The sequence below is a fragment of the Kryptolebias marmoratus genome, linkage group LG14 (assembly GCF_001649575.2).
Source record: "Kryptolebias marmoratus isolate JLee-2015 linkage group LG14, ASM164957v2, whole genome shotgun sequence".
Lineage (NCBI taxonomy): Eukaryota > Metazoa > Chordata > Actinopteri > Cyprinodontiformes > Rivulidae > Kryptolebias > Kryptolebias marmoratus.
Window position 1 is genome coordinate 4,122,224 of NC_051443.1, and position 18,502 is coordinate 4,140,725.

At 35.6% G+C, this 18,502-nt stretch overlaps 2 protein-coding genes across 3 annotated transcripts in view; both read left to right on the top strand.

Annotated features, from left to right (window-relative positions):
• Window positions 1–221: 221 nt before the first annotated feature.
• On the top strand, window positions 222–10,496 carry dtwd2 (DTW domain containing 2). Its single transcript, XM_017441340.3, has 6 exons — window positions 222–441; window positions 690–780; window positions 4,505–4,599; window positions 4,685–4,883; window positions 5,539–5,667; window positions 6,689–10,496. The coding sequence occupies exons 1-6, from the start codon at window positions 278–280 to the stop codon at window positions 6,866–6,868; spliced, it is 858 nt and encodes a 285-aa protein (XP_017296829.1). The 5' UTR covers window positions 222–277; the 3' UTR covers window positions 6,869–10,496.
• Window positions 10,497–11,606: 1,110 nt separating this feature from the next.
• LOC108251146 (nucleolysin TIA-1-like) overlaps window positions 11,607–18,502 on the top strand; it is a 19,466-nt gene continuing 12,570 nt past the window's right edge. Inside the window, exons 1-4 of one of the 2 annotated variants that reach the window (XM_017441339.3) lie at window positions 11,607–11,829; window positions 13,824–13,920; window positions 14,111–14,209; window positions 17,467–17,521. In XM_017441339.3, coding sequence (XP_017296828.1) covers window positions 11,804–11,829; window positions 13,824–13,920; window positions 14,111–14,209; window positions 17,467–17,521 — 277 coding nt within the window. In that variant the 5' untranslated portion in view covers window positions 11,607–11,803. The remainder of the gene's footprint in view (window positions 11,830–13,823; window positions 13,921–14,110; window positions 14,210–17,466; window positions 17,522–18,502) is intronic. The other variant, XM_017441338.3, reaches the window with a different exon arrangement.

Consider the following 18,502-nt stretch of genomic DNA (forward strand, 5'->3'; position numbering starts at 1 on the left):
CATGTGTAGCGTTCAGTGACCGGTAGCAAATTTCTATTTTCCGACTGAGAAAGAAATAAAGTAAATGTCACAAAATGTTAATTATTAACCTTCTTTGTATATATTTTACTATTTTAGCGAAATGAATTAAAAGACGCATATCTTTAAGAAATAAACATTCTGCAAAAACAGTTTAGAGTACTTTACTTAAGATCTCAGTTTAGGGCAACATAAACATTTTATTTTCCGAGGTACACGAACGCAGCTCTGGTTAAGTTAGCTTGTTGCTAACTTCGCAATGGACAATGCTCCCTGTTTGGGTTCCACTGTCTCTCTGGAAGAGTACGGACCTCCACCCTGTGACAGCTCTCCCACAGAGGATGGGTTAGTCGACGCTTTCGGAGACCTGGCTGCCCTCCCGGTGGAGGTCGAAGAGAGAAGACCGACGTGCTTACGGTGCCGGTGAGCTGAATTACAGTTAAGCTAATGCTAACTAGCCGAGTTTGGCTTAGAGTGATAGGACTCCCGCAAGACAGAAAACATCCACATCATTTTCCCCCTCGTGTATCTGGCATGCTTTAATGAGGGAATAGGTTAATTTGGTTACAGAAAGATCAACACCAAGCAAGACGGGGAGAGATGGGGGGGCTATAGGCTGGGAAGTGAGTGGAATATCACAGCTTCACGTCTCCAACTTTGCTCTTCTGTAGTCGTCCTCAGAAGGTGTGTCTCTGTCCCTTTCTCCCACCACAACCCCTGGAGGTGTCCACCTGTCTGTACGTAGTGCAGCATCCTGCCGAGGTGAGCCATAAATGTTAAATAAGATTGTTCAGCCAGGACCAGGAGTCACAATGGTTTAATTCAGCTGAACATGCATATGCTCTGAATCTTGTTTTTAGCTCCTGTTCCCAGAAATGGCTCAACGTTCACGAGATATGAAATCTAACATTCATCAAGTTTTAATACTTGTATTGTTTTTGTCTTTGTCTTTGTTGTGGTTGTTTTTGTGGGAGACCTCTTAAGGTCTTTTTACATGGGAACAGTGTGTGGGACTGCTGATGTGTCACACCTACAGACATTTGTTTGTACCCTTTTAATAAAAAGAAGAAGAAAAACACAATTGTAACTGAAATAACTTGAAACTGACAAAAGTAATCAGAAAAAAAACAGTCATTGCTTTTGAATTTTGGTTTGACATAATTATTTTGAAAAACAAGCTAATGAAACTGACCTTGATATAAAGGATTGTATCCTTAACTTAATATTTTGTTGCACAACCTTTAGAGACGATCACTGCAGTCCAGTGATTTCTGTCCCTCTCTCTGAGACTTCTGCTCCTATCCACAGGTATTTTGTCTCACTCCTCATGGACAAACTACTCCATCTGTCTCAGGTTTGAAGGGTTCCTTCTTCAGACTGCACGTTTCAGCTCCTTCCACAGGATTTAGATCAGGGCTCAGAGGCTACTTCAGAATAGCCCAATGTTTGTTTCTGAGCCATTCTTGGGTGTTTTAGCTGTGAGTTTTGTCATTATCTTGTTGGAGGACCCACGACCTGCGACTGAGACCAAGCTTTCTGACTCTGGGCAGCACATTGGCTCCAGAATGCCTCAATAGTCTTGAGATTCTCCAGAAGCTTTATGGCTTGTTAATTTACATTTCTGGCAAATTCCAATCTTGCATTTTTATGATTTTGTACCCTCCTTGGTCATCTTATGTTAAGTGCACTTTTGGACACTGATGACCCTTGACCTTGTGAAGTGAAGTGAGATTTATTTATATAGCACTTTTCAGCAGCAAGGCGATCCAAAGCGCTTTACAACAGAAACAAAAACAGAATCTAATACAGCAGGTACATAATGAAACACAAAAAAGAAAAACACATCAATCATGTATAATCTCAATGAAATATAGGATAATCTAAATAAAATCACGAAACCAGACATTTTTAAGCATGAGCTAAGACAGTCAAAATAGTAGCTAAAATAATCCAAATTAAATCATAATCAGATATAGAAACGCAGAAGTAAAAACATCAATCATGTATAATCTAAATGAAATATAGGATAACCTAAGTAAAAGCATGAAACTAAACATATCTAAACATGAGCTAAGACAGTCAAAATAGTAGCTAAAATAATCTAAATAAAATCATGATAAAGTTAAAGCTGAACTAAACAATTAGGAATCTAACAATATCTAAAATATGAGCTAAGATAATCTAAACTAAATGTACAGGAAGGCTAAATAATCTAAAACATGACAATGCTAAAACTAACAGTACAGAAGAATTTCTAATAGTATCCCAGGCCCACGAGGGAGCTGACGTAAGAATTACTAACTAAAATAGTGAAGGAGGGGGGGTTGGGGGTGGGGGGTTGGAGTGAGAGAGATGACTCAGAAACGGCTGAAAGTGTGCGTGTGTGTGTGTGTAGAAGCGGTGGAAGACGATGTGGTGCATGTTGTATGAGTGTTTGTGTGTGTGCGCGTGTGTGTGCGTGTGTGTTTGCAGATAAGTCCATGAATGACGTCACAGAGGCCATTGTCTTTGATAATGATGGAATGTTTATCTGCCAGCCCAGAGCAGATCCACAGATGTCCTTAGGCAGGAGGGAGCAGAGCATCTTGTTTACATAAATTCCGAGGAGAAATTGAGATAGCTGACCAAGGTCAGCCTAGGGGAGCCAAATTCACAAACAGATTGTTCACCTCTAATCTATTTGGAGGTTGTTCTGGTCACCATTTATATTATTTATCTCCTCAGTTTGTCATCAGTTCTCCTCTTGCAGCCACATCCAGGGAGGTCGCCTACAGATTGATTTTCATTAGTTGATGTTTAGTGTGTTTTTCTACTATTGTTACTTTTTTCAGTTTCAAGGTATTTCAGCCTTTTGTGGGATTTTCTTTAGCAAAAGGGTTTAAACATATGTATCCCTTCTGTACATCAACTGCATGGTTATTTCACAAGGACTACATCAATTGTAAATAAATGTAGGTTTTAAAAAATGTAAGAAGGTTTGGAGTGGTTTGTATGTGAAGACAGGTAAAAGGACTAATGTTGTAATCAGTGCAAATAAATCTATTGCTCAAGACAGCAGATAGTAAATTATTGCCTTGCTTGTCTTGACAGAATTTAATGCCCAGATATATTTTCTCATGGTAATTAATACACCAATGGTCAAAAGATTTAATTAAGTTAAAAACACATTTCTAAGTGTAAAGATAATGACTTAATCTACCACATAAAAATGTATGTTCAGCTGCTGGTTCTGAGTCAGTAGATAATAATACTATTCATAATAAAATCCTGGTAATAATTGGAGCAGTTTGGTAGTTTTTGTGTAAACTGAAAACCTACACCTCGTAGTGGATTATAGACACACTGGATGATGATCCCTCTGTGTTCTCTGTGACCTACATGACCTGTTGGAACGTGACTGGATTTTGACAATTTTGGAGAACAAATTTGCCTTTGTGATGTCCATGAAGTCAATCACGACTCTGCTTAATAGTCACCAAATAGGGTTTCCTGTTATTTTCCAAATCTCTCACTATGTTGTACTTCAGCAGCTCAGTCCCACAACAGAACAGAGATCAGCACCCGACAGCCAAAGAGTTTTACTTAATTTATCAATTTATTGTGACAGTTGAACTGAGTCTTCCTGAGACTTTATCAGTGTGACGACTTGTTTATAATGAACGGTATAATGTAACGCAGAGTCTCGACCCATCTCACTCTTAAGGCTGGGCGTGTTCCACTGGTTTTTCCTTTGAATAAAATGTTGTTCTGAACTTTAGTATTACATTGCTGCTCTCAGTGCTTGAATTCGTGCATTAAGGATGTCAAACACAAACTTTTAACTCTGTCAACAACTTTGTATAAATTTATTATTAAATATTTTATTATTTTATATTTGTAGTAGTTTTGATGTTTCATATGATCTTCTTTTTTCTCTCATTTCACATTACTGCACAGTCACAGTCGAAGAACATCTTTTTCAGTTTTCAGTTTTGTTTCCTAGCCAGCATCAAAGTATTCATCCCCTTGAATTTTTTATGATTTTACTGCTGTCATAAATCAGTCATGGTCATCATAAATTGGATTTCTTTACAAAAAAAATAACCCTTCCTCGGTGTCAAAGTGAAATCAACTTTAACAACAAAAATACATTGTTGAAGAAAATTCATATTAAACTTCAGTTGTAGGACACACTAATATTAACTTGCAGTCATGAGTTTCTATGGTTCTGTTGCATGTCTTTTTTAACAAAAAAACCCTGTAATTATATATAGTTTTGTTAACCAGTTGTTTTGTTATTGGCCTTATTTTATCATTACAACACGGTCTGAACACCATATTAGAAGGGAAAGTAAATTGTTTCTTCCACTGTTTTTATGGGTGAAATTTTTTAATCTGTATGTAGTTTTCCTCCTAAATCAAACTTACCATTAGATGAAATGAACATGTTAAAACAAAACATGTTGATGATTTAAGTGAAGATTTCCCTCTCTGCTCTGTCTTTTAGGAGAGCCGAGTGCTTCGGACTGTGCCTCTTCTTGCTGCTTGTTTGCCACAAGGAAAATGCAGTGTTATAGTAGGAAGGAAATTCAACGAAGAGAAGTAAGCAAGCAGTACTTTAACAACCTAATTATATCCAGTTATTCTTCAAGACACTTGCATCTTGTTGGAATTATTTTAAACTTAGGCACCCGGAGCTTGCTGCTGTGTGTCAAGATGACAGAACCCTCATCCTGTACCCTGGTCCTAAATCCCAGAACCTGGAGGAGTTGGTCCGATACCAAGAGGTCGGTACCGTCAAACACAACGTGATCATCATAGATGGCACATGGAGCCAGGCTAAAAACATGTTCCTGAAAAACAGCATGTTCCACCTGCCGAAGCAGGTATGTACAGCGGTGTTCTACATTTAGAGAGAGAGGAGACGTTCCATCAGAAAATCTGTCAAAAATTAAACTTTTCCTACATGGGAAGATAGAAATTAGTAGAAAAGCTGTCGCCCACAAGATGTTACAAACTGAACTCTAGAGTTGATTTAAAAGCTTATTTTTTAATGTTTGTATGAATTGTAGAATTGCTTCTCTTATCTGTAATTTGACCAGATAAAATCAAAGATCAGATAGATTTTTTTAAAAATGACTTCTGAGTTTTGTTTATTTTTGGAAATTTTAGGAAATTCAGCTAGTGGTCAGATGTAGTTTAAAGGCATTGTCATGGTGAATATGTAATGTATCATATAGCCTATGCACCAGTTTTCATATATCTTTATATTACTTATAGTTTGTCTTTGTATCTTTTGCCTTGAAATTTATTTCCTTAAAAGCTCTTATAGAAAAAAGATGTTTTAATTAATGAAGTTTGATCTGTCTGATTTGAGATAAGTTTGAGAACCTCTAATATTGTGGCACCTGTTTAACACAACCATTTTTTTAAATGAGTGGTGTAGAAACATGCCAGAACTGAATCTTTATCAAGCAGAATATTTTTAATTCATGATTCTGACTGACTGAATTATTGCTCACCCCTGCTCTGATTTACCAGGTGCAGCTCCACAGGACTCTGTCCAGCCAGTATGTGATCCGCACTCAGCCGTCCAACATCTGTCTGTCCACGCTGGAATGTGCTGCTGTTGCCTTGTCGGTCCTGGAGCAGAATGACGAGATCCTGGAGGTGATGATGTGGTGACATACTTACAGTTCGTCACGTTCTCAGGGAGAATAAGTGCTCTGAGTTTTCTGTGAATTGAAAAGTCATTATTTTAATGTATTCATTTGACAATATTAAACTTTTAAAGATGGTAAAAAATCCTAAAATAGTAAAACAAGCCATAAAGCTAAAGAACGCACACAGGTAGGTGAAGGATAAGTTTACAAATATGTAAAATTTATATTGCCATGATCCCCAATTAAGCTACAATATATTGGCTAACAAAATGTGTAAAATCACTCCAAAACAGTACATACCATATTTTGTTTAATTTTGTATCTTTTGTTGTTGGTTCTAAGCCATATAAAATCTGTTCTGTGTAAATGAACACTGAAAAAAACATATGTAGTTGGAACATGTTTACATACACTGCATAAAAGAAGCACAACCATTTGTTTTTTCACTGTCTGACATTAAATCCATCCATCTGTAAAAAAAAAAAAAAGACTACAGCTAGCAGAGATGAGTTGGTAACATATAGCACTGATACATCTTTATATCTGTCTTAGTCATTCAGGTGTTAAAAATTTATCAGTAACGCCAACGAAGTGTTTGAAAAAAGAGGAAAAACCACAATCTTCTCTAAAGTGCTGTCTTTCCTGACTTTATCAAACCCTTTGACATTAGATAAATGGCTAGAATTGAACTGAACACAGAGATTTATTGGGAGGAAATCAAATGTTTGAATAATTTAAATGAAACCTTTTAAATTTTTTATGGTTTCAAGCTTAGAGAGCTGTATATTTTGGATCGCCTTGCTGCTGAAGAGTACTATATAAATAAATTTCACTTCACTTCACTTCACTATATTAAAGCAAGTTATTTTCCTGTTTTGATCTAAACATTCACATTACAGCTGTACTCCCAACTTTAATATTATTAATGTAGTTTGCTTTTCTCGATCAAGCAAGTGTAATTAAATCTACTATTTAGAATGGGGTTCATTGGAAAATCTGAATACTTGTCATTTCTCCATGACTTGCAGGTTTTGTTGAGACCTCTGAAAGCTCTGTGCTCCTTCCAGCTGCAGCACGGAGCTCAGATTCATCACAGCAAAGAGCATCTCCTCAGGAACGGCATGTACGACAAACCCATGCCCAAGAACAAACGTAAGATAAAGAGGATGGAGAAACTCATTACTGACCATAACATCTGCCCGAGATGAGGAAGTGATGGATCAGAGAGGACTTGTTTCTGTACACAAAGCTCCGATTGAGTCATTAGGGTACAAACGTTCAAATTACTGAACTTTTCAGGATTTTTAAAATTCTTTTATTTTAAAGATTCTGGTTATGTTGCTGAATATAGTTTATATATTTGTTGTTTTCTAAATCTATTACAAAAGTTCTACTTCAGTCATTATAGTTTACTGTAAACAATGTTTCTCATGTCTGTTAGTAAAAAAATGAATTGTTTTAAAACTTATTAACACTGAATTAGAGAGGAGCTTCTCATGTTTGAAAGGGTTTTTTTGATTCATGCCTTAATTCAGCAAAATTTACAAATAGGAAGTATAATTTATAGGAGTTAGAAATAAACACACAAAATTACCAAAGATCATCATAAAATTTTGAAAATTATGTCAATAACATTTTTTTTATCATGGCCTGTTTTCATGGGCACATTTTGTAAACTGTTCTTAGCCACTCTCATTATTTTGTTGCTCACAACCTGCTTTCTGCCGCACCCAGGTTTATGATTGAATCCTCTGGGATATAATTTAGAAATATGCAGATTTGGACTAGTTTTTTTTTTTTTTTTAATATTTATTTTTTATCAATGTGAGTTTTAGACCCATAAGGAAAACTGATGTGCAAGTGTCAAAATAAACCTGTAGCTCTTCAAAATGACGAAAATAAATTGGGACCTCTGCTGGTAAAATGAGTCAGAACCAGCTCAGGCTGCAGTGCAAAACCAAACAGAGTGAAAATTCTGATTTTTGCTGTCATTGACACTTCTGTAAAAACAAGTCCATAAAAACACCAACTTTCAAACCCAGTAACTAAAATAGATACAATCTTCCTTTAAATTAAAGTTTCTAAACCGTGTCTTCAGAAATAATCATTTTAATTCTAATCCTTTTAATTTCCTTTTAAATCAATCACTTTTGTCCACCAGCTGTTGTAACACAGTGAAATCCCTTCATATAATGATTGGTACCATTGTACCCTTTTTTAAATATATGGCTGGAATTCCCAATAACCTTACTCCAGATCAATAAAAATTATGTTTTCAAACTGGTACTTGTTGCAAGGCCAGGTGGTAAATCACCAAATTTTAACAATTTTTGTGTCATTTTAATGCTTGTGAAATGAAGAATTAGAAAATTATAATAACTCAGTATTGACAAATTCTTCATTGTGACTCATTTTGTCAGCACAGGTCACAGTTAAGTTGGGTTTGAAATACCTGAAACTACTATTTTGAGAAACAATTTCTCCCACAATTTTTTTTTAAATGTTCAAAGTTTGAAGACAGGAGCAAAAAATTCATGTGAAACTGAGAATTCCGAAGACTTCTTCAGAAGAGTTGCAACCCAGTGAGATGCTGGCACTTTTGCGTCCACAAGACACTCGTCTGCACCCTCATCATGGATACACTGCCTCTACATGATAAACCACCACAACCTCGCTATAGAAGCTTTGCTCAAAACCCTCCATGATGTTTAATGTGGAGACCACTGCTGAATACACCCCTGAAGACCTCACCAAGATCCTACAAAGACCATCCGCATTTTATAGATTTTATTTTACATCATAGTGGGGTTGTCATCCAGTGGGAAGGGGGCTGTAAAACTGTCTTTGTAGAGCAACAAGAAGCATTTATTAGATGTCAGTACTGATGACAACGTCTGTAACATCACAAACATGATGCTGCATTTGGTGATGGAAATCAGAATCACATCATTTACAATCTTTTTGCATTTGATGAACAAGTAAAATAACATGGTTCATGTGGTCTCATATTAAAAGCAAATGCTTGCAAAAGTTGTGTAGTTTACTAAAAGGGCAAAAGACTTTATTAGACCAATAAAAAACCTATAGAAGGTCCTGACATGAGCTGAAGTTAGGACTGACCAACCTGACTTAAGTTAACAAAATGTGAACTCTGGTGATGTTTAGACTTTTCTTCATTGAAAGCTGGAAATCCTGATTTTCTTATTTAACAAATGCAGCACAAGACCCTACGATTTGAAATCTGAAATAATGTAACCCACAGAAACTACAATTTTATCATTCACTTTTCAAAAATATGAACATGTTCCATCAAAACAAGCTGAAAGGCCTCTGCAACACATCTGTCAAGATTCAGATAAACAGCTAAAAGGAGATTATGTTAAAGTGTATTAAGTCCTGCTACGAGTAACATTTCAATGAAATAGACAACTCTAAATAGGTAAAAAATGTATTTGTTTTGCTTCAAGGTAAAGTGTGTTCATTGTTTTATGTTCATGTAAACAGATTCTTGTATACCAGGATCAGTTCACATGTCAGACAGACACGTGTTACCTCTGGGAAATTTAAAAACCTGCTTTACGTTTTTTATATTTCATTTAAAGCAGTGGTTCTCAAGCTTTTTGTGTACCGCCTCAAAAAAATACTCAATTCTCAAGCTGAGTAGTTTCTATTTGGAACCAAGGCCATAATTTCCTTGAACCACTCCATTACTTTTTGCCCTTCTCTGCTTTTCAACTTTACATCGCAGCTCAACTTATGATTTACTATGTTAAATAGCTTGTTATGTAGTTTATAAATAGTTGATACAAAAAAGATTTTCAGTAGCTAAAGGTATCCTGAATACAACTGGTGGTTTTATACCACAGTTTGAAAACCGTTGATCTAAAGAACCCAATACATCAAAAATGATTGTTTAAAAAAAAACAACTCACATCTGTTTAAAAAGGTTTTCTTCAAACTTCCCTCAAAAGGAAGGAAATGTAAACATGTCAGAAATTTGTGTGGCGGTAACTGAACAAAATAACTAGATAATACAACAACAAAAAACTACTAAGCTCAAGGAGTTGTCTATGTGTGTGTGTTTTATTTATTTTAATTTCCCACAGTTAAGATTTCATTGATGAATAAAAGCCAAATTTCTCATGACTACGTGACACACAATTGATTCTACATTTCACATTTATATTTTTTAGACAAAATAAATACATATGTCAAAAGAAAAGCAAACGTGAAAGAAGTAATTAGCACCACTTGTGCTGCAAATGTGCAAAATTTGTTTCTGGTATGTAGAAAGGATGAGAAGAAGATGAAGAGGTATTTAATGTATAACATTAACAAAAGACGAGCTTCATTTTAAAGTTAAATTCTGGACTGGTTTTATAATCAGCTGAGAACTAAGAAATCTGTATTTGTATTTGATTTTTGTTAAGAACATTGTGAGGTACTTAAGATCAGGGAAATCATTTACTGAGTTTGTCTTTCTTTTTTGGATAAAACGAAGGCATCGAGCTTTCTGACGTATGCTTAGCTTGTTTTTATTTTCAATATCGGCATTTAAATAAATCTTTTTTTATCCTTATTAATATAAATTTATTTTCTTTCTGTAAAATAATGACGGGGGGTATTTAAAAGCTGCTGCTTCAGCCTTCATTCTTTTTCAGACAGCTTGGATAACTTCTTTATCTCTGTCTTTGTTAATCAGGACAGGTGGTTTCTGTTTGTCTACAGAAATCTTTTTTTTTATTTGTTTTTTGTTGTTTGGTTTTACAAATAAACTATGTTTTTATTATTTTATTTGCAGTTTAAAATCAAGTATTAAAACTCATTCAAAAATAATCTGTTTGGGTCCTATAACATGCTTTGAGACATGATGGGAGTAAAACAGGAAATAATGTTTTTTATGTATCCTGTGACGTGATATATTATTTGGTCCTCTGTAGTGGACGTTCGTATGAGGCCTCTTAGTTAAATACAGTGTAGAAAATCAAAATTAGAGTCTGAACTTCATTTTAACAAGAGTTCATCAATGTACACCAATTTCAACTATTTGAAAATACATTTGATGGTAGATTAGCCAAAAAAACCATTGATGTTTATTTGTCCTTTCTCCTTGAATATGTTTAATCCCCATATGGAGGGGAATGTCAAACTGGTCAGCCATAAAAACATAAAAACCCCTCACAGAAGAACAAATTAAAAATAATCTACACTCCTGGGGATATTTAAGGCCTTGGAAATCCTTCTGTATTCATCCGACTTGTAATTTTCAATAATCTTTTCTCTGAGTTGAATTAGGTCACTTTAAAGGGGGAAAATATTTATGCAACCACTTATTTTACATTATAAATTTTGATTGAATTGGTATTACTCTGTAGAAATTTGATTTCACTTTGAGATTATTTAATAATTTATATAAAAAAGGCCAATTTATATTGACCATGATTGATTTATGGCAGCAATAAATGCATAAAACATCCAAGGGGGTGAATATTTATTAAAGGGACTGTATCTCCACCTAAATGTTTTCTTTGAAAATCTTTGCGAAATTTGTTTCCCTTCACAGACTCAGGCCAGCACTTAGGTTTCCACATGGTTTTTGGCAGATTCAGCCAAGTGTTTTGTGTACTTTGAGTTCATGCCCTCATTTCAGAAACATATCTTGATATAACTAAAAAACTAATTGAGTAAAGTCTTTCAAAGTGCACCATTTGATGAAGTTCAATACCTTTTTTATTTTATTTTATAGTAAGTACCCTTTTTAAAAAATAAACATTTATGTTAAAATACGTTCCCTAATATGTTTTTATTAACTACTGTAGTAAATAAATAATACAGAAATGTAGAAGCTCCTTGATATACAGAGTCTCCTGAGGATGAACCTCCCACGCTTCCAGTTGGCATTATTTAGTAACCTGCCGAGAAGTCGCCTTTGGCAGAGCTACTGCGCATGCGTGTTTCGGCTCAGCCCCGGGTCGCTCCGCCATCTCTGTCGGCAGCCCATTGTTCGCTCCGAAGCTAGCGGCGGTGTCAAACCACTTCGTTTCATATTGAAACAACTTCAACGTGTCACAGACAGCTGCCCGCGACAGTCGTGGATTTGCTCACAAGGTCGCGACTAGTTTTCGGCCAGCAAGTGAGACAGAATGGACGACGAGCAGCCCAAAACCCTGTAAGTGTTTGTGACTGCGTTACTGCTAGCACAACAACATTTAGCGGCAGATGGAGCACACCGGCTTTAAAACCGCTCTTTTCTGGGAAATATTTTAATCCTGTGCGCTTATTCTTTCTTATACACAGATAAGCTACCTTCTCGATTACAACCAAACACGCTGTGATGATATAACATTTGGCTAAATCGACTGACTTTTCCTGCCTTATGCTAGCGAGATAACAAGCTAGCTAATTCCAGAAAAATCTGAAATTTCCCCCCCGTCGGCGCAAACAGTCCTCCGAGCACCCGTTTGTGAAGCTAGGACTGTTTTTCTTTAGGGTTTGTGTGCCGAGATTGGCTAAATACCTTAAAGGCTGCTTTCTAGCCCGGAGGAGTCCTGCTGTGAGCTGAAACATATTAAAGAGCCAGGGTGTTGTGTTTGTCATCTCCCTGTTAGCGCTACTGGGGCTGGAGTGTCATTGTGGAGGCCGAACAGCAGATTTCGATTAGTTTTCTGACAGCAGCCTTATCACTGCCCAGAACTTGTTGTTCAAACTGAGTACATTAATTGTCTGAGAAAGATCAACTTGATTTTATTCAGAGCTTTTAAGGTGCAGCGAAGGTCATTTGCTTTAATGTTATCTCTTATGTAATTTGAGATATTACGATTTGGACCAGATTTCTCAGATGTATATCAACATTCAGATATTTTCTTGAATTCTAAAGGCACATATGCTATAGATAATAAGAATATGCTGTTGGAGTTTTTTAGGCCTCTCATAAGCATTTGATACAGTTAATCATAAAATACTACTAATGAAAATATGAAGATATGATATAAGAGCAATGTCTTAGTTAATAAGTCGTTTAGAAATTAGGTTTCAATATGTTCATATAAACATACAGATTTACAGTTATTGTAAGTTTCTTGTGGCGTTCATCAAGGCTCAGAACTGGGGACCAATATTTTCTGTTGTACGTAAATGATACCTGCGTAGTTTTTAAAGTTTTACAGTTCATACTATTTACAGGTGATACAAATATCATTTGTTCAGGAAAAGATTTAACTCAGCTTTTGCAGAAAATGGAATAAAATATTAAAAGAAATGCCTTGATGCTAATAAACATACTTTAAGTCGAAATTAAACCAAGTTTATAAGTTTTAGTAACCCTTCAGCTAACTGAGCTGAACGTGTGGGAAATCATGCTGACACATAAAGTGTATGAAAAAATTTTTTTGCGGTGCAATTCTGGTCAACAAACAGACAATAATGGTAGAAAAACAAAGATTTCAGTTTTTTTTTTTTTAATGTTAAAACCTACAAAGATGATTTTAGTGCATTCGATATATGATAATTGGGTCAGAACTTCCTGTTGCACATCCCGGTATTGTTTGAATACGTCTGAATTTGAAAAAGGGGAATAAAAATAAATCACTTTGATACAAAGGATAAAATTAGGTTGCTCTGCATGTTTTGCTCACCTCTTTATTATTTACCTGCATGTTAGTAAAGCTGTCTCTAACACGATGGCTCATTTATTCTCAGATTTTTACAGATATAAACCTGAGAACCTTTGGTACAAACGTCTTGTCCCTTCTCTCTTTCTCCAGGTGGTAATAAAAACCAAACATCCTATTATTTTCAGTTCTTAAACTCTAATGCTGACTTTTAACTGTTTAAATTCTATTTTTGAATAAAATAACAAAAAATCTTAGATATTTAGATTGATTTTTATTCAAGTAAATATCTGAATACATCTTTGACCAGTGAAGATGAAAAATGTTTTTTTTTTAATATATTATTTTAGTTCAGATTGTAGAAATTTGAAACTTCCAAATGCCATAACACCACACTTTGCTATATTTTAATCTGTTTGTCCTAAATACAAAGAAAATAAAATACCCTAAATTTCCATTTACCCTGAGGTATAAGCGTCCTGCTGCAGCACACACAGGATCATTTTACTAACACAGTTTTGTTTTTCCTTGCTGTTTGTGTTTATGTATTCAGGTATGTGGGGAATCTGTCCCGGGACGTGACAGAGGCCCTCATCTTGGAGCTGTTTAGCCAGATTGGACCATGTAAAAGCTGTAAAATGATAGTAGATGTAAGTTTCTTCATCTTTTGTCCACTTGATGTTGCTTTCCTTAACTTATAAAAACACTTTTACTGCCATAGCCAGACAGTCTGTCCTCTGGGTACTCAGTTTAATTTTTCAGCCTCTCATTTTATAAATTGAAGATGGTGTAATTAAAGCTGCAGTGCATTAAAAATCTGTGTTTTTTTGTCCACTGCAGACAGCAGGTCATGATCCCTACTGCTTTGTGGAGTTCTATGAGCATAGACATGCTACTGCCACAATTGCAGCCATGAATGGTCGGAAAATACTGGGTAAGGTAAGCTATCATATCTCCTCAGTGAGTCATCAAAGGCAAGGCTGGGTGGGCACTGGGAAGAGTTAAAATGGAACAACTGGTGAAACTTGTCTTGTTGAAATTTGTTTTGCTTTCCTTTTCCTGCTCCACTTGTTTTGTTTATGCCCCTGCGCACATCGTTCCTCTGTGCACAGAATAAATGTTTAGGTTTGTGCACCATACTTGTTTCAGTGCTGTGTAGTTTCAGAAACCTGAAATTGTAGCGTCTAGATTAGAGCAATTAGAGCTTTTAGTTTTGTTTGAAGTTATTTCTTTTCTTAGTTTTTTCTGTTTCTGACACATTTAAGTTAATAGATTACTGACTGTTTTGTAAACCAAATTTTCTGAAGTTCATGCATTAGTCAATCTTTTATTTTTTGTTCGATGTGCAAAATTAAAGTTAGGGTTAAACTATTATATAGTTCTGTCTTTTTTTTAGAATGCTCACAACTGAAACAAACCTAACACAGCATAGCCTTATTTTCTAAATATCCACACTGATAAGGTTGATAAAAAACATTTTAATTTGTCCAGTTTGGAAAATAAATATTTTTATATTATTCTCAACTCTTTTGTCATTGTTACATTGATCAGTTTGCAAGTTGAAGCTGCAGTTTTATGCATCTGATTATGTCTTTTGCATTTATATAAAAATACAATACCACATCATTAAACTTTAGTATTTCTGAAGGGAGTAATTATCCACTTATGTAGATGATTATTTTGCCCACAAAACAGGCAGATAAATAGAACAGATGTCTTGTTGAACTCTTAAAATCCAGTTGTGGATAAAAAATATTGTGCTCTTTCAGTCCACCAACAAAATGTTGCTAATAGATAGTGGTGGGACTCTTTAGGCACCCCACGATTCGATTATGGTTCACAGGTCTGCCATACCATTTATAAAATGATTATCAATGCGTCCATAATCACATCCTGAGCGTAGAATCTCCCAGACCTGAAAGAAATATCATAATTTGCATTACAGTGCAGGACAAAACGGTTTTGATTCAAACAAGAATTTGGAAACTAAATTAACAAAAAAATTATAAATGTTAAGAACCGTGACAAAATTCAATGGAAATAAATGTCCATACATCACACATTAGAACTATCTGTCCCGCTTTCTTCAGTGTTTCTAGGACGTCATTTTAGGTCTCATTGTAGAGTGTGGGAATGGCTGTGTTAGTATATCTTTGACAAAAGGTGATCATATTTTGTTTTGGGTCCAAAGGTTGTCTCAACTATTATTGTTGGTGGCTAGATGGCAACTCAAAATTATGAGAAAATTGCATGGAAATGAATAAATATTTCATTGCAGTCTCACTGAATTGTGAGTGTTTTAAACCAGCCAGCTATGTAGCCACATTTTGTGTGACCAGTTTTTGAAAAACCTATTTTCGTGTTCATGACTTGGAAACCTGTATTTTAGGCCGTTCACTTTATTCGTTGTCCACCTCCGCCCACATTATACCTGCCTCAACTCGCTTTGTACCTTGGCAGCTGACCCCACATTGAATTTAATCTACTTTAGTACACGTAGGAAATGAAGATAGGCAGTTTTTTTCTGGCTAGTTTTTTAGTAATTATTATTTAATGTGAACTCCTACAAATGTTTTAAGCCATTCTTGAGACTTCCTGGAAAATACCGTTGGCCAACTAGTTGCCAACAGTTGCAACCCAGTGAGATCTGGGTTTCTCCTCCTCCAGGTGGAAACGTGTACACAACTTGCAAATAGCGTGGCTCTTGTGAACATATTTTTGCCCTTCTTAGTTTTATAGAAGCCAAATACTCCCAAACATTACTTTTCAATGCAGAAGATGCCACTAATGCTACTAATTTTCAGTTGTCTGTTGTGTGCACACCATTAGCTTTCTGGGTGTTGCACACAACACACTTCAGAGTTCTCGTGGCAGTATTAAAACAAAATAATAATTAGATTTTTGTCATTTTCAAATTGATTCCGAATCATTCATGTCTGCATTGAGAGGCATCAAAAAATAGATTACAAGCCCCACCCCTACGAATAGATGAGCATTAGTCACCCAATATGGCCTCTTTTTTTTTTTTTAAGTGTTTCTAGCTGTTTAGTTGCAGTAGCATATTTTAGTGTCACTGTTTGACATTGTACTAGGCTAACTGTATTGACCCAATAATGTGAAAGGCTTGGAATGTAATGCTTATTTGAAGTTGCTTCAGTAATTATTTATATTACTTTAAGAGCAAATTTAGTCAAAAGGTCAAACTATTTTATCAAGAGTAATCAACTGAAATCTAAAAAAGCAGGTCACTTTCTTTGGCATAGATATGTTAATAATGTTATAGGTCACAACTTATCGCAGAGATATAATATGTATAAACTTACCCCCCTTATTGTTGATGGCAAACTGCAACACAAGGTCACCTTCTTGCCTGTAGTTTCTGTTTCTGAGTCAGCCGTTAGAACTAGATGAGCTAAAATTAACATGTTTTGTTTGTATTGTAGTACAAGAAATGACTTCTTTCTTTAAACTACATACTGGAAATACAGTTTGTTTGGGTATTTTGTCACTTCATGCTCCATGCTGTGTGTTTTAATGATGATTTCTCTTGACTGAGTTTCCGTGTGTGAATGAATCAATTAAACGTAGCCCTGCTGTTCTCATGCTACATGTAACATTCTTTGATCTCCTTTAATTAATGCTCTTCTGTCCCCCTACATTTTTACTGCTGTGTGTTCTTTTTGCAAAGTTATTTCCACATAGAATCCACATAAGAGCAACTTCAAGAAAAATACATTCAGTTGAAAATATTTTATCCTCAACAGGTATTGAAGGACCGTTTGAGGAGTATAACAAGTTCGTAAAAATCACTTGTTTGTAAGTCCCTTGTTATTTGGACCTTACTTCCTACAGTTTTACTCCAAATTATTACTAGATCAAAATAAAATATTCCTGACTATAAAGGAGTCTTGATATCCATTTTTTGTACTCCACTGTATTTTACTGTCTTGATTAATGCAGAGGTATGTAAAAATAGCTAACAATTGATAAATCAGTTTGTGTTGGTTTAAAAACCCAAGATATGGCTTTCAGAGGCCAACATATTAAAAAGTACTCAATCACAAAGTATGACCTAAGTAAAGCTGGTGTGTGAAAAAACCTCTAATCAGAGAAAAAAAGCCTCCTCCCTGCTACAGTCCCTTTTCATGTCTCACCATTTTTATCTTCCTTGCTCTCTTCGTGTATCTGTGTTGCAGGAGGTGAAGGTTAACTGGGCCACGACACCAACGAGCCAAAAGAAAGACACGAGCAGTAAGTTGTTCATCTGATACTATTAATAATGGCAGCTTCACACATGTACAACAGTTGGTGTCTTAGCACTTGGGCGTAGACTTGGTATGCTGTTTCAGTTCACAGATGTACTACAACAGCAGTTCTCAGAACTTTCCAGGTTCTGACCCACAAAATAATGGTGGCAGAGACCCAGTCTGTTGTTGGCTGAAATGTACTGACTTTTCTAATTATAGCTGGTCATAACAGGAAACGCAGCAGCCTCAGCCAATGTTAACTGTTTTTGTTTTGTAATGATTATGGTGAAAAGGTATAAACAGTTAATATCTGACCTGTTGTAGATGAGGTCTTGAGTGACCTCAGTTCAGGATTAATGAACCAATGACTGCTCTGAATGCAGCTAAGATCAAATTGGATTGCTGTTGTTTTAAAAGCTCCATTCTTCAAAGTTTCACAGTGGTTCAGGGGAGCGCTGCTATTTCAACTTGTTCATTACTGTCAATTTCCCATTCCACACTTATTTTGGTAAAAAAAATTAAGAATTTCCTGCCAGGTGTGACCCTTAGATGCCCTGAAAGGGCTACGTGTTGTTACTGCTGCTATTTATGCAGGTAAATTACTACAGTAATAACAGTGTAATGGATGGATGAGATTCTAACGATATAACCTTGAACAAAAATACTCCAGTTTCACTGTGTAAACAAAATTTTAAAAACACGATTTATCTGCTTTTATTTAAAAACTCAAAAGCTGTTACTGCTGCTGCTTAAATAATGACATATTGCTTAGTAATAATTGTAGGTATACAAGTATAATAAAACTTTATTTATAATTATTTTAATTTTATTGCACAGATACAAACAACAACGGAGCCAACTACCTGGTGGTGAGTTGGCTCCGTTGGTGGGGGAGGATGCCGGTCAGACCTGGCAGGCCCAAACGTATTGTGAGGGTCTGTTGGGAACGTCTGGTAGAGTCTCCTGTTAGGCGGAGCTTTAACTC